The following is a 15,918-nucleotide window of genomic DNA, read 5'->3' as shown; positions in this document are numbered from 1 at the left end:
GAAGTTAACACTAATCAGTGTTAATTACTAGTTGGCATGAATGCCACAGAAAAATTTAAATGAAATGCTGAATATATTTACTATTCTCAGCGGGTTTTCACCCTTTTACTAGGTATACATGAGAGAAATATCTCTAATTAAAATTTAGGAGACGGCCAAATAAAGTGAAATGAAGAACTTTATTAACAGTGCGCTGGGTGCACCAAACTCGTGGCCTCATTTAAGCACACCTGACTGGGAGAGGACAAGCCTTTTTAAGGTCTCTTGATTTACATAACCACTCTCTCGTACCTCCCAAGCCAGGCCTCGCTCTTTTCTTTCTTAAAAGGCAATCTTTGCTTTCTGGTGCAGTCCATTCGTTGTCCTCATCCACCCATCAGGTTGTTTCCCTGCCCTGGCCGCAAGGTCCCTTCGCAGCAAACCCAAATTGGTCTTAATGCCTTATATGCTTTCCAATTCACCTAAGACTGATCAGAACAACAAGAACAGCAAGCAAAGCAGTGGCCAGAACAATAAGAACAGTGAGCAAAGCAGTAAGCAGCAGTAAGTAACAGTGATCAGTACAACCAGAACAATAAGAACAGCAAACAAAGCAGTCAGTAACAGTGACCAGAGCAACATACAACCCACCAGGCTCCTGACCACAAAATAGCTCTTCAGTGTCTCCAAACAAAATGACCTCCAGGTATCTCAACATGAGGTAACCATGGAAATCCCAGCTTGTAATAAAACTGTCTTATTAATTTCTCACACACATGCATATAACAGAGAAGTGAACACTGGTTGAAATTAAGGTTCTATCTGGCCCAGTGTCCTGTTCCAAGTGATGACTATAAGCATACAGCTAGGGAGGAGTAAGGAAAGGATATGTCCCCAAGTTTCATTCTACTGCATGTTTCTTGGTCAGTACATACCTTTGCATGAAACAGTTTTCTAATCTGATGGCCAAATACAGTTGGAAATAAGTAGTACATTTTAGGAAAGCATAAAGCAGTACATTCCCTTGTGCCAGGAGCATTTTCAGTCTGACCCTTTTCTTGCAGTTCATGTAGATCACTCAAGACTGTCTCACCCTGCAGATGAAGCAGAATTACAATATTTTTTATTGCAGATGCTTTGGAAAACTATATATCAATGGGAAATGCAAAGCATCCCTGCAATGCAAGAATTTGGCTTTACTCTTGATTTGATACTCTACAATTAATTGCAAGAATGTGGTGGTTTGAAAAACCTTTTCTCTGAGGTAGTAATGGTTTGCCCCACTGATAATACTGGACCAATCAATAGTCCATGTGCGCCCTACGGAAATTACATGCCCACAGAAACGGAAGAGAAGGGGGTGAAGATAGTTTAGAAGGTAGGTAGCCATGAGCTGAGCCAGGAGGAGGCAGGGGGTCAGTGAGCCCCTCTGGGGGCCAAGGGCCCCCAGCCCCCAGCTGAGGCTACAGGAGACCCAGTATAGTGTCAAAGCTGGACCAGGTTCTGTAATCAAGAGCTGGAAGAGTTTCCTTACTGTCAGCAGCAGCAGAAGACACTGAAAGCGGCAGCAGAGCAGTCCTGAACAGAGACAAGGGTGGCTAAAAGCCAAAAGATAGCCAGTAGCAGCGAGATAACGTGAAACTGGCTGAAAGACGCAGAGATGTTCCTGCAGGAGGGAGAGCTGGCAACAAAACAGAGGAAAACTCAACAGAGCTGGTTTGGGGTAAGATTGTATCACTTTCCCAAAAACCAGAGACTTCCTGAAGAGGAGGGGTGGACTTCCAAACCCTTAAGGAGTCCCAAAATGCAGCAGCAGCTAAAGAGAGAGAGAAAGGAGCTGAAAAACCTGGAGAAGTCCTGAGATCTGAGCCAGGACAGAATGTGGAGGAGGTGGCCGTGCCCTCTGCTGCTGCTGCTGCTGCTTCTATCATGCTACCGAGCTGAGACAGAGCAAAAGAGCTTTGGTAAGACTGAACCGAAAGCTGCCTTCAATGTTCTAATCCAAGAGGAGTGAAGATCTACAAGGAAATCCCCCGAAAGGTTCAGGTTCGGAATTTCCACAAAGTAAGAACAAAATCCTGACTGTCATACTTAAATCTGCTGTCTCGGGAAAAATGAAGGACGCTAACCAGTGCCACAGAAAACTGAAATGAAGGAACTGTGGCCTGAGAAGTGACAGAAAAACTTTTCTCTTTTCTTCTTGGACTTTTATTGAAGAAAAGGAGAAATTGCATTTAATGTAAATATATATATGTGTGTAAATAAACCTTTGTAAATATTTTCCCCTTCCCCCAGTAACGAATGGTTGTGTTTTGTCTGAAAACTCTCCACATGAGGTGAGGAAGATATCAAGTCCATACCATCACTAAACCCTCTCACAGAGGCAAACCGTGGGAGGGGGGCTTGAACTTAAAAATTAGATTCCTGGGAGTTTCAAACCACCACAAAGACCTTAATTTCTGCACTGGATTCCTTAACCCCAGCACTTTTTATTCAAACTTGCTAGCATAAGCCAAGAATTTTTTCACCCCCTATCAGAAGTGTGTTCACAGTCCTGATTTTGAGAGCAGGTAAATGGTGGGATATTTTCTTCACCTGAACAAAATAGCTCTGCCTGCACTAATGCTTCCTAATTTCTTCAAAGTGAGATCCTAGGCTGAACTTCAATAGTGGACAGAGTGTTGTGTTGACAGAGTTGACAAGGCAATGATTTAATTGAACCATGTCTCAAAAATTCAGTAAGGGCACAAATGATAAGCTAACACAGTGAAAAACAGATCACAAGGTTTCCAGGACAATTAGCACCTAACACATTCTTCTCAGGATACAACTGAAATATTACAGGTGACATTCAACACTAGCTTTTCTTTAGTGTCTAGTACTGCTGGTGAAAATTGCAGGCTTGACATAGGTCAAGAATCTATAGCATTTTTTTAACCTCTGCTCAGGCAAGAAACAAAACAAAACAAAAACAGCCTTCCCCAGACTGCCTACCAGTCCCCCTGATGGGGCAATTAGGGTCCCACTTCCCCTCAGCTTGGCAAAGTGAAATCAGCTCTAGGGACAAACTAATATTCAGTCTCCATCCTTATTCACACATTGCCTGTCCTGTTGATCCCATGATCATGTGGCAAACTATTCTCTTTTCTGACACAGTCATTATTGTGGAGAGCAGAACTGCCTCATGTTTGCTGGCTCATTTCACATAGACATCAAATGAAATAGTATTCAGCTAGGTACTGCTGAAGAAATCATTTGCATCTTTATTAAAAGTTAACAGAAGCTGCCAACACAGGAATGCACATATGTAGCTAGCTTTGTACATGGTCAGTAACAACACTTATTTGGACCCTTCACAGCTCTCAGAGTTTCATCACAACATGTGTTTGTATAAAGATGAAAGCCCCAAATTTTTTTCTTTTAAGACCTCTTCTCATAGGCTGTTGATCAGAACAGAGAAATCGAGTCACTGCACAGACTGGACCTTTAATCCACGCATGGATTTTCTTGGTTTCCTTTTCCATTCTCTTAGATTTCCACATTTGCTACTTAAAAGAAACTCTGAATTCAATAACAAAAATAGGTATTATATATTGAGTTAAATTTGAATATATTCAATTATTCTGATCTCTTGGGAACTGAAAATCTATTACTCATGACACAGATCAAAAGATTTAAGACAGAATTTTATTCCTGATGGGCTTTAATCCATTAAACTAAAGACAGAGAAACAGTGACTTGACCAGAGCAACCTCCACCTCAGGCTGAGCTGAGCTGTGCAGCACTTATCTTTGCCGAGTTTTCACAGTATCCCTTCTGTGTAACATTTCTAAGAGATTTCTGCTAAAATTTCTCAGAAAAAATTATTTTGGACATATTTTCTTTATTTGGATGGCTGAGCAAAAAGACAAACTCTATCACTATTGTTGTACTGCCAGGGCTTATAAAGATTTTATTAACATTAGAGCCTATTTAAAAGTAAAATGTCATATTACAGAGAGAAGAAAATTTGCTGTAATCTGTGCATTTATCATGAAAACCTCGGAAGGGAAACATAATGCCTTTAAATAGGTGTCCTTTCATTATATGCCCACTGCAGAAAATGCTAACAAAAGAAAAACAACAGTTGAATACATACAAAATACCATTCCCTTCCTTCCCACATTGAGACTGCATGGCAGCCAAGGATACAGCTGAGACAGCAGGAGATTGCAACTAGCCTCTCTTCTGAACTCATGGATAGCTTTCAAGTATCCAGGGCTTTGAACCCAATTGTTCTATCTCTTGAAAGACTATCTTTAACCACTTTTTTTATTTGTGACTGTCAGTCCCATCACAAAATATGATTCTCCAGATACTTATTTAGATCCTGTAAATTTTGTGTAGCACAGTGGGTGGTAGAGGAAAATTGTATTCCTTACATATTGTACCCCAAAAGTCACAAAGAAGGTTAAAGACTGCCACCATATATCTGACTGACTTTCATTGGCTCAGAAGCTGAGCACTCACTGTCATTGTGGTGCAGGACCCTTAAAGCAAAGAGAAATTCTTCGTCTTTTGCAAATTGAGGAACTTTGAGTAGAAGGGAGCAGTAAGTTATTTCCCCAGGTCATGGGGAAGCATGACACTCTGCCAAGAACTCTCTCTAGGTATCCTTAGGTTTGGCTCAGGGCACTGAGGTCATTCCAGCTGTCCTCCTAATAGCCACCTCTCTAGGACACCTGCAGTTTTTCTGGGTTAGTTAAGAAAAAGGCTAAGGAATTTTTCAGGGAAGTATATCTGCAACATATCCAGTTCTTTTAAAAAGTCTGCTTTGAATGGATTGGACAGCGACATTAGAAGAGATATGCTATGATGAATTGAAAAATGCAGGGCTTAGATGAAGCCTTGATTAACTTGTCATCCTAATTGCCTCTGGAAACAGGAACTAAATTTTCATCTAGTAACAGCTAGTGCAGCAGCAGAACATTTGCATTGTTTTCCACCACATGTGTGAGTGGGAGAACATGAATGTGAGACTTCTCATGTTTTCTGTGTGACAGAAAAAGACAGAATCAAAAAGTGGTTTTTGATTCTATATGTAGAAGATCAATCAGGACTTATGTTTTTAATTTGATTTAGAAGAGTAAGTGCTGACTGGAACTTTCCCCTATAACCAAACCTAATTTGAGACTTGTAGGAAACCCATCTACTTCAGAAGGACAGAAAAGAAAGTAGATTTCCTTTTCCTTTCTGCTCCTGAATAGGTCTATATTAGCAATTACTTTCCATTTTACCAGCTTTCACACAACTCTTAGGCCCATGTTCAGAATCAAGAATTTCACATAGTTATGAGATTTATCTGAATTGGCTCAATGCTTAGAAACCAGATATTAGTAGGGGAACTTGATAGGTGTGACTGAGCACTGAAGAAAGAACTCTTAAAAGGAAAGTTTAAAAAGAAAAAAAAGCTGAATACAGAAGATACCTGAAGCAATTAAAGTTATTTACCAAAAATACTCATCCTTACCTTTTCTCTGCCTAAATATAACCAAGATCTAAGGGCTATGCTGACTACTTAGCTTGCTACTTATTGTACTGTTAGGTAATGTCAAGTAATACAGTTCGATTCAAATTCATACAGCATGACCAACAAAGCAATATCACTGACAGAAGAAGCAATTACAAAATAAACAGTTACGTGATGCTGGAATTATGATTTTATTGCTTAGCTAGATTGCTACATTTGTACTCTTCCTCAACAATACTGATTATAAAAAACTGACAGAAATATGTTTGTATTGTTCACGAGTTATATCTGACTCTTGTGCCTCAGTGGACCCAAGCATCCCTCTGCCATTGTCTGAGTCCTTTCACAATTCGTTTCAGCTCTTTATGCTTCTGTATATATCCACTGCCATTTGAACCTTGTGCTTATCAAAACTACTGTCTTCAAAATCAATTTAAACCCATCCTGGATACATAAGATCTATCACTTGAAGGGAGCTTTATGCCCTATTTCCCTGCTCACCAATGTGAAGATATCTGGTCTCCTCTGACTGTTCTCATTCCCACCAGCTAGTTCCCCCTGCCAGAGAAAACCTGTCCACCTTGGGAACAGAAAGGGAAACCATTCTCCAGACAACTACTCTTTATCATTGTGTTAATAACTATGTCCCCATATGTCCTCCATATCCATCTGCTGTCTTCTGCCTTACATCGGGCTTGAAAGTCCTTGGTCAATGTATAGCCCTTGGTGACAATACTTCTGTCATACTTTAAAAAAGCTGATTAGATCATGAAAATTAACTTTGATCCATGCATAATAGATAATTTAAGAGAAGAAGGAGGAATATAATTTTACAAAGACATCAGTCAACTGCAAACCACAGTACTGTCCAGGAGACACCACCAACTATCTGCTGCAGTTCTGTTTTGAGAAGTGAGCAGAAAATGGAGGATCTCACCTACCCTTTTGCACCTGAGGGCTGAGATAAAGACCTATAGCTGGCTGAAAGGCTACAGGTAAATCAAATGGATTTCAGGGGCCCTGAAGTCAGCCAAGGGGTACAATAAAATAGCCAAAACACATGACTGAATACAAAAAGAACCTTTTGAAGGAAAAAAGTATGGGGTCCATGAAGGATTTGCATGTTTTCCCAGGGAAAAAAAAACAGAGGTTGTGACTCATTATTTTTAAGGATTAGTGAATGTGGAAAAAGCAAGGAACTATGTTCTTCCTGTAGCAAACGTCCTTAGTATCAAGTATCAGCATGCTGGAGTGTTTTGATCCAGGGGTATTTTTTGTGCCCACTTCAAGAATGATGTATAAGTCTTTAGGTAAATAAATTTATAACACCATAGTACCACATTTTTAGCAACATTTTGTGCTGCGACTCCTTCAGCATAGTCATAGGACAGAAGGACTTTTGCAAGGCAGTGATTGTGAACCACTGGAAATTCTCCAGATGGCACCCTAATTGCCAAGATTCCAAACTAATTTCTGTAATTCAAAAAACATACACAAGAAAAAAAGAAAATACTTTTTTTCTCTATGAACCTATTCCGATTAAGTCATCCAGTTGTAATATTCTCTTACTACTTCTGAAATATAAAAATATCTCAAAATATACAAAGGCAATCACATGAAATACAAAAACCACAAATGCACATTTGTCTTGCTCTATCCATTGGAATCTATCACTAACAAAGGAATCAGAAAAAAAAAAGTGGAGGTGGAGAACCCACTATGTTGGAAGAACAAATGTTCATGCAGACACACAAACCAATAAAAGCAAGGAAGTTCTGAATCCAGGTCACTGTGGAATCCTACACACAGGCCTATTGTGTTTTGATGCAGCAGCAGCCCATATGGCCTTCCATTAGAGGGTCTCAAAGCAATGAGAATGTTACCATACCATATGTGCTGATTGGAACAACTCTGATGTTATGTTAGCAAGCATAAGGATTTTTTTCCCCTCTCATTTTTTTCTTATTCTTGTTCTGTTAGCAGAAGCCTAGGAATGGACAACCTTGTCATTATGAGTTTACAGCATTAATACTTAATATGTCTCGGAAAAAAAATGAGCAAACCTATTATAAGGCCAACAGTGCAGGATTACATGCTTAAAAGTGAGGTCTCTAACCTGGAACTACATGTTTCCACCAAATAGAAGATCCCAGTTTCTACTTTGGCTTCACACTGCTTCTAATCAATTTCCTGCTAGGAAGCTACAAAAAGGCAATGGCCAAAAATGAACTTTATGGAAACTTACCTCTCAGAAACTGAGCCTCACAACACACGTTTGTTTCTCAATTTCCTGTTTTAAAACAAAGCAACTGGAAAGAAAATCAAGCAAACATTGGCAAGTAAAAAAAATCTTCCTTTCTGGAAGCAAGAAACAGTAATGTAGCTAAACAAAAAAAAGGCAGCATAATCTCTCATTTCTTCAGGAGTACAAACCATGACTTTGCTACCATGGATCAGTTCTGTGTATAAAAATCACCACACAACACCCAACAAACACTCATCCAGTTTTGGTGAGTATTTCATACTCTGGTGTAAGATCATAAAAAGGACAAAACAGTCCCGTAACAGAGGAACAGATTTCTTTTTCCATTTCATGCTATTACAGCTATAACTACCCCAGTGCACCAAAAGTCATTGTCAAGTGTAAGATAGAAGTTGTTATCTATGGACTAAACCAGTTGAATAATTAATTCAGCTGATAATTTTTGCTTTTCCATATTTATAAAATGTCAAGAAAAAAATGGCTAAGAAGGAAATTTCAACAAAGATAGGACCTATTCAATATCTTACAAAATACTGGGCAACTGGCAGCCAGCCATAGCCATTACTCTCCTTCCACTCAGTGTAATCCTCCAATTCAATTTTCCCTATGCTTTTTTATGAATCTCAGAGGAAAACTAAGTATTCTAAGCTGTTGATCTAAGAACATGGGGGAAAAAAATTTGAGGTAACTCACCCACTTGTGTGTTCATACCTTCTTGTGTGTATGGAGTGCGTATGGACCGTGTGTACAAAAACACTGATGTAAGGTTCTGGTAGTTGTACAGACTCTTTCTTTATCATCAGCACATTTTGTACTTGTCCATACACAATAGAAATTGAATCAGAAATTAAAGAAGCCATTCACATATTTTACAGAATTGGATAGCTAAAGCAAGACACATTCTGCCAAAAAGCCTGTTACAAGGAGAGTCCACACAGTGAACTGAAGGAAAATCATGCGGGTTAGAAACAGACAAACTGAGCTGGACAAAGCAGAACTGACAGTAATTAAAGAAAGAGCATAAAGCAGAAAATAACTTGTTGCCCAGGAACATATACAAGAAGAAATGCTTAGGGGTAAAGTGCTGGCTAGAAAGTCAGCTTGCTTACCACAATAAGGAAGCAGACTCAGCTCACCTCATAAATGTGAATAACGTCATTCAACTGATTAAGACTGAACCTACAAATTACTTCTCTTAGCAGCATCATTAATCAGTTGTGTTTTGAAGTTGTTTGGATCTTATCTATATGTCTTCAAAGTGCCAGACCTCAGGAAGCACAGAGGTCTGTTTTGGGAGAGTGAAGGACAGGGCTGGACAAAGGTAATGTACTCAAGAGAAACAGCAAAGAACCACTCTCACAGAGTGAAGTGCCTCCCACTGTAAGTAAAGATCAGGCCCATGACTACCTGAGAAACCTGAATGTGCGTAAGTCTACAGGACTTGATGAGCTGCAACCCAGAGTCCCGAGGGAATTGGCTGAGGTAGTTGCCAAGTCCCTCCCCATGATATCTGAAAAGTCATGGCAATCAGGGCAAGTCTCAGGGGACTGGAAAAAGAAAACATTGTACCAATCTTCAAAGAAGAGTGGAAAGGAGGACCCAGAGGACTTCTGACCTGTCAGCCTCCCCTCTGTGCCTGGGAAGATCATGGAACAGATCCTCGTAGAAGCTATGCTGAGGTACATGGAGGACAGGAAAGTGATTTGAGACAGCCAGGACAGCTTAGCCAAGGTCCAGTCCTGACCAACTTAGTGACCTTATATGATGGAGTGACTATATCAGTGGACAAGGAAAAGCCCATTTATGTGGGTTTCTGTAAAGCTTTTGCCACAGTCCCCCACAAGATCCTAATTTAGAGATATGGATTCAATGGCTGGACTGTTAGGTGGATAAGGAATTGGTTGGACAATCACATCCAGAGGGTAGTAGTCAATGGCTTAGAGTCCTGATGGACATCAGTGACAAGTGGTGTCCCTCAGGGACCAGTGTTATTTAATACCTTCATTAATGACATAGATGAAGGGACTGAATGCACCATGAGCTAATTTGCAGATGAGATCAAGCTGAGTGGTGCAGCTGACACACCTGAAGGACAGGATGCCATCCAGAGGGACGTGGACAAGCTCAAGAACTGGGGCCATGGGAATCTCATGAGGTTTAACAAGACTGAGTGCAAGGTGCTGCACCTGGTTTGGGGCAACCCCCAGTATCAATACAGGCTGGGGGATGAACAGATCGAGAGCAGCCCTGCCAAGAAGGACTTGGGGTGCTGGTGGATGAGAGGCTGGACATGAGCCAGCAATCTGTGCTCCCAGCCCAGAAAGCCAGTTGTTGGGAGAAGTGATTCTGCCCCTCTACCCTGCTCTGGTGAGACCCTACCTGCAGTGCTGCATCCAGCTCTGGGGTCCCCAGCACAGGAAGGATATCAAGCTGTTGGAGCAAGTCCAGAGGATGCCACCAAAATAATTAGAGGAATTTGTGGGTCAAGATAAAGGCACTTTAATAAAGCAAAAGCAAAGGTTGTACACAAAAGCAAAGAAAAAAACCAAGATTTATTTTCCACTTCCCATCAGCAGACAATGCCCAGACACTTCCCAGGAAGCAGAGATTCAGGACACATAGTTGTTGCACCAAAAGACAAGTGTTGTAATAAAAAATGCCCATTCCCACTCCTCCCCCTTTCCCTTAGGTTGTATTGCTAAGCACATGCCATATGGTATGGAATATGCCTTTGTTTAGTTTGGGTCAGCTGTCCTGGCTATGTCCCTTCCCAACATCTTGCCCACCCCCACTGATGAGGGGGGGAATGTTGGAGAGACAGCACTGATGCTGTGGGAGCATTGCTCAGCAGCAGCCAAAACACTGCTGTGTTATCAAAACCTTGCTAGTTACCAATACACAGCACAGCTCTACAATGGCTGCTGTGGGGAAAATTAGTTTCATCTCAGCCAGAGTCAATACAGTGTATCAGTCCAGCCAGAGATTACTTCTTTTATTCATTTTTGTATTACAACACAATGCCTCATAGGGAGGTCTAAATTACTCAATTTTCTCGGTTCTTCAAGTAGAGTCAAATATCATACAGAAGTTGATGAACTTGGAAAAGAACAATAATCAATCCACAAAAAAATCCTTTTTGTTTTTTTTCATCCCTTTTTATTTTGCCCTAGTCACTCTGTGGTCAGTAGACACAGGACTGGAAAATAAATAAATGCACCCTGGTACTTGCCTCAGTTGCCACTGCAGTGCTTTCTGACACATAATTAGAAAACAAATGGCAGATTAGCTTAATAATATTCATTAGCATCTAGTGAAACTGAGAGAGTTTCATGTTCAAAGCATGTTGGGCTGTTAGTTGAATTTAAAATATTTCTGTATTTCTACCCTTCAGTTATGAGAAGACTGGGGGATGGGAGAGAGAGAGAAAGAGAGAGGGAGAGAGCTAGCAAACAGTTAACCCCTTTCTCTCTTGGCTACGAATTGATGTTTTTTTCCACAAGTCTTTCTCCTAATCCGCAGAGAAGGAATGGTTAACAGAAAAGCAGGACCTCCTTTCAGGCATTGTTATTCTTCTGTGCCCCCCTTCTTTCTTCCTTTTTTTTTTTTCAAATTATCCTAAGTAAGGATTTTAATGATATTCAGAAATCACGGCTGTCTTGCTGAATCGCTGTAGGACTGACCTCCCTTGACAGTTCTTAAATTATTCAGCTATCAAGGGCCTGCTAAACATTAAATTAAGCATCCTCTCTCCCCTGTCCTAAACCATTAAGTTATGCAAATGCACAGATAATGGGGCATATGACAGCTGGAGGCATTAATCAGGCAGCTCTGTCTCTGGGCTGTTGTTATGTAGAAACCGCATCAGCCAACAGACAGAAGAGACACAATTAGATCTCACTTAATGGAATGAGAAGAAACTACAGAGCTCTTTACACTCCTGTTAGGTTGTAGACCTGGGAGGGAATAAGACACTTGGGAAATCTCACTCACTCTCTGTTTCTCTTGCTCTCCTTTTTTTTTTCACCTGTTCTTCCAATTGAAATGAAAAATTACCTATAATTGTTATCATTTGCAAACAAAGCCTGTCAGAAGACCCATCCGCTGTTTACAATGGTTGTTTTTTCTTGTTCCTTGCTAAGGTTCTTTGGGGGATTTTCCTTCATTTGTTTTTTTTTAACTAATGCTCTGTCTTTTGGTGGGGAGGGTGGAAGGAAGCAAACAAACGGGTCTCCCTTTGCACCATTCGAATTACTGACTTGAAAATCAAGTGGTATGCTCAATCACAGTGAAGAAGCATATTGCTGAGGCATGAATCAGTTTGCCATTTGTATGTATCTGATGATTTCTTTCTCATTACTTGCTAATTATTGGAGACCAGTGTCTGTACACAGATTTTTCTGGCACTTCTAGTACATTTCTCCCCACCTAATTTCTTCTCCCCTTTAATGAGGGGGTTGGGGGGTTGTGGTCAGAAACTGTGGGGTATCCTAATAATTTCTTAAAGACATTTAGAAAACAGTCCGAGTAATTTAATGCAGCTTACTTTAAGAGTGGCTTTAAAAATCCTTTTTCAAAATCTGGGCTGGGAAAATAGAGAAAGAATACTGAGTTGGGCAAGTGTGCAAACATGAGGCACTCTGTTGGAAAGGAACCTTTTTCCTACACAGACTGACCTCACATCCTCTACTGAAACTTCTGAAAGCCTTAATATTGATAAAGTATCTGTTAGAATTTTCTTATCAGAAAGGTCTTCTTTCACCCATGCTAAGATCTCCCTTCTCCCTGAAAGAATACCTACTAAAACAACTTTATTAAACCCTTCAGACAAAATCTTCAATATAGATATTTTCCCGTGGAGAGGTAGGGCTTTTCATTCAGATGGTGTGTTAACTTGTTTAATAAAATCAAAGAATATCAATCTCTACTGATACCAAATTTAATTTTTGGAAAGCAGTGATTTTTTTTCCTGGGCCTTATGTTAAGACGAAAATATTCTTGAAGTGGTGGAACAGATTAGTGGGCATATATCAGTTTGTATACTGCTACTGGAATAAGCCCAATATGGGCTGCATGTAGTCAGTAATACAGATCTTTTTCAGCCCAGTTGCCCCGATGAGAACTTCTGTCAAAGGTTTTGCAATCCAAACTATTACTTAAATATATTGGTTGAACATTTAAAATTGATTTCTACTCGCACACACAACATAGTCATCACTGCTTTTGCTACTGAAAGCCTAAGGCCTGATGAGCTTAACTGTCACATACAGGTGAGCAAAATTAGAACCCCATCATTAGGTGGAGGGAGAACAAATCTCAGAATCCCAGTCTTCCTCAGCCATCTGCATTGGGGAAAAAGGAAGTACTAGGATAAACATCCTAGATGCTCACAGCTGCCAGATTTCCATATTTAGAAGAAGCAGGAATGATAGAAAATGCAAGCTGCTTCTATTATTTCTGTAACTGTGCCTGTGACAAACAGCTGGAGATCTAAGACCTTAAGACTGTACATCATAAAGCAGTGTTAAAGTAATGATGTAGGTTTCTAATTACTTCTGTTCATTTTGCTTTTCTCTGTTCATATTATCTCAGGTGTACCGAGAATTTGGCCCCATGGGTATACTTCATCTCTAACCCCACCTTTCAGAGGCAAAGCACAACTTTTTCTACTGGTCCAACGATCATCAAGGTAAGAAAAATGGAAACCAGGTAGAACATAACACCACCAAATCTTATTCCTTTCATTTTAATTTTTGACAAACATGGTGTTTCAGATATGACTTCAACTGCATGGATTTCGCAATGTGTTTGTTCCTCATGATTATATTGTCACAACTATAATTTCCCTTGTTTATAAGGTGCTTGTAGTGATCTGGATTATAAAGCTTTTCTTGAAGTTCCCAATACCAAGAATGACAGGCAACTAAATACTGCTTTCTTCATTATTAAGATATTGGATGGCTTCTGATTTGGGCTGAGAAATCTTCATTGGCATTTTTTAATTTAAAAACAAGTGATATCCAACTAACACCTTAGCTTTAGCTTTGCTATAAGTCTTGTGGCAAATCAGCAATATGTGTATAAATTATTGTACACAAATTCTATGTGTATAAATGGCATAAATTTCTGAAACCTTCACTGGAGAGGATGGGACAGATGCAGATAATCAAAGCCACTGTTTGTCTCATATTGTATGCTTTGTGACATTTGACTGCTTTCTCGTGCCAATTCTGAAATGAAGCAGCCATCCATTAACAGTAAATGCAGTTATTTGTGAAATTCCTCCATGCCAATGCATACTATGGTTTTACAACGCTTCATCAGTTTCTCACTTGTAATTTTCAGAAATAGCTAAATAGAGGAATCTGACCTATGTGAGGGCTTGTTCTGGGCTAGAACAAGACAAAGATGGTATTGTAATTAAACACCTCTATAAAAATGCCTAAGTAAGGCGTATGTACAGAGCAGTAACAACTGTTCGGAAATTTGTCTAAAATGGTCTTGATCTATGGTATTACCTACAGTTTAACATAACATTTAAACCACAGATGTAATAAAATATTCTCCTTTTCTGGTCACTGGTTATATTTTGACAAATATATGTGGGAATAATTTCCTGGGTGAGCTCCATGTAGAAGACAAACTGCACAAAGACTATGTATATTGAATTCTATTAGAGTATTGAGCAGATCAAGAGATAAAGTATTTCGTGAGTCAAATAATTTTTCATACCATATGATGGCACCATAAAGAACCTAGAGATCACAGCATACATCTGTGTTTTAAATAAGAAAGTGCATGCACATTCTTATTGTTGCTGTTCATATTGGTAATTATCAATTCAATATAATTTAATATAAAATATTAAAAAGGGGTTAAGGTTGCAGTAGCCAAAGACAGACATTCATGTCATCACCTTGATGTTCATTCATGCCTAAAGGAGTTGCAATCATGCAGTGCTCTCAGGTTGCTTTAGAAAAGAGTGTGACAGTGCTATTTTCACAGTCTCTCTTAGGGAGGAGTGTGTGTTCAAGAAGACTTCCTTGAGTGAGACAAGACAGTGAAGAGAGCAGCACTGCAGTTGTTGATTTCTGGAACAGCTACCTCACTTTTGTTCAAGAAAGCTTGCCCTCAAATATTATTTTAAATTGTTTTCTATTGACAAGCACCAGTATAATATTCTGCCAATATATGTGGACATTTGGCATTTTTAGTATTTAATATTAAAAAAAAGCTGTAGTGCCATCATACATGTTTTATACTGCATATGGAGGCACATTTAGTTCGAGATGAGCTAAAAGCGTAAAATACTTAAAATGTGCAAGTGCATATAGTTCTATGCTGAATTTCTAAATTTGAAAACAGAACTTGCAATATGTTCTTCATCTTGAATCTGCAAGTGCTTCTTCATATATGCTGTGTGGTGATATATATCAAGCTAGGATTGAATACGTAGATTACTTGTTGAATGTAACTTCATTACAAAGAATACAATTTACAAAGAACACAATTCCTATTATGCAGTACAGATGCACTCTTTGTGTTTCCCTATTACAGTGTAATGACTGGACTGTTGTTATATATGCTTCTCCTTCAGATACAATTTTGTGCTTCTTTATTACCTGGGGCATAGTCCAGTTTGGGGTGGTTCTCTGAGATTTAGTATTCCTTTCAGAAATTCAAAAGTATCTCTAAATAACCTTCTCTCACAGCTTTGTCACTGATTTTCACAACAACAGGACTGGACCCAACATAGCAATTTACCATAACATTACATTGGTTTAGCCTACCAAGGCAGTAAACAACAACTTCCACTACTGTATGAGAAAAAAGTGTCTTTCTAATTTAAGTCATATATAGCAGCAGAATTACTATTTTGGTCTTCCACAATAACCTTATTTTAGCTGGTTTTTACTTGTAATGGTTTGAACCAGGTTTTCCCCCTGAAGCTAAGAAAGTGGTAAAACCCCAGGGGGTGGTGACCCCTGGAAGTTTTGAAGTTTTGTCCAATGGGCGCTCCTGCGAAATGTAAACATACCACAAGCAAATGGAAGAGAAGGTTAGTTGTAGTTGGTGGTTGAAGAAGTAGCCATGTTGTAGGAGCCACGAGGAGAAAACAGCAGCAGGCCCACTGGGGGCTGGGCTCCCCCAGCCTGGAGGGACCTGGAAC

At 39.6% G+C, this 15,918-nt stretch overlaps 1 protein-coding gene across 1 annotated transcript in view; it reads right to left on the bottom strand.

The window, feature by feature from the left end:
• Positions 1–621: 621 nt before the first annotated feature.
• Positions 622–15,918, bottom strand: part of PSAT1 (phosphoserine aminotransferase 1) — a 55,930-nt gene continuing 40,633 nt past the window's right edge. Inside the window, exon 9 of the mRNA XM_029962905.1 lies at positions 622–1,073. Within this exon, the coding sequence (XP_029818765.1) occupies positions 1,058–1,073 (16 nt within the window). The 3' untranslated portion in view covers positions 622–1,057. The remainder of the gene's footprint in view (positions 1,074–15,918) is intronic.

This window comes from Manacus vitellinus, unplaced genomic scaffold (genome assembly GCF_001715985.3).
Source record: "Manacus vitellinus isolate BGI_N305 unplaced genomic scaffold, ASM171598v3 scaffold_50_pilon, whole genome shotgun sequence".
Classification (NCBI taxonomy): Eukaryota; Metazoa; Chordata; class Aves; order Passeriformes; family Pipridae; genus Manacus; species Manacus vitellinus.
This window is presented reverse-complemented; position numbering and strand designations above follow the sequence as displayed.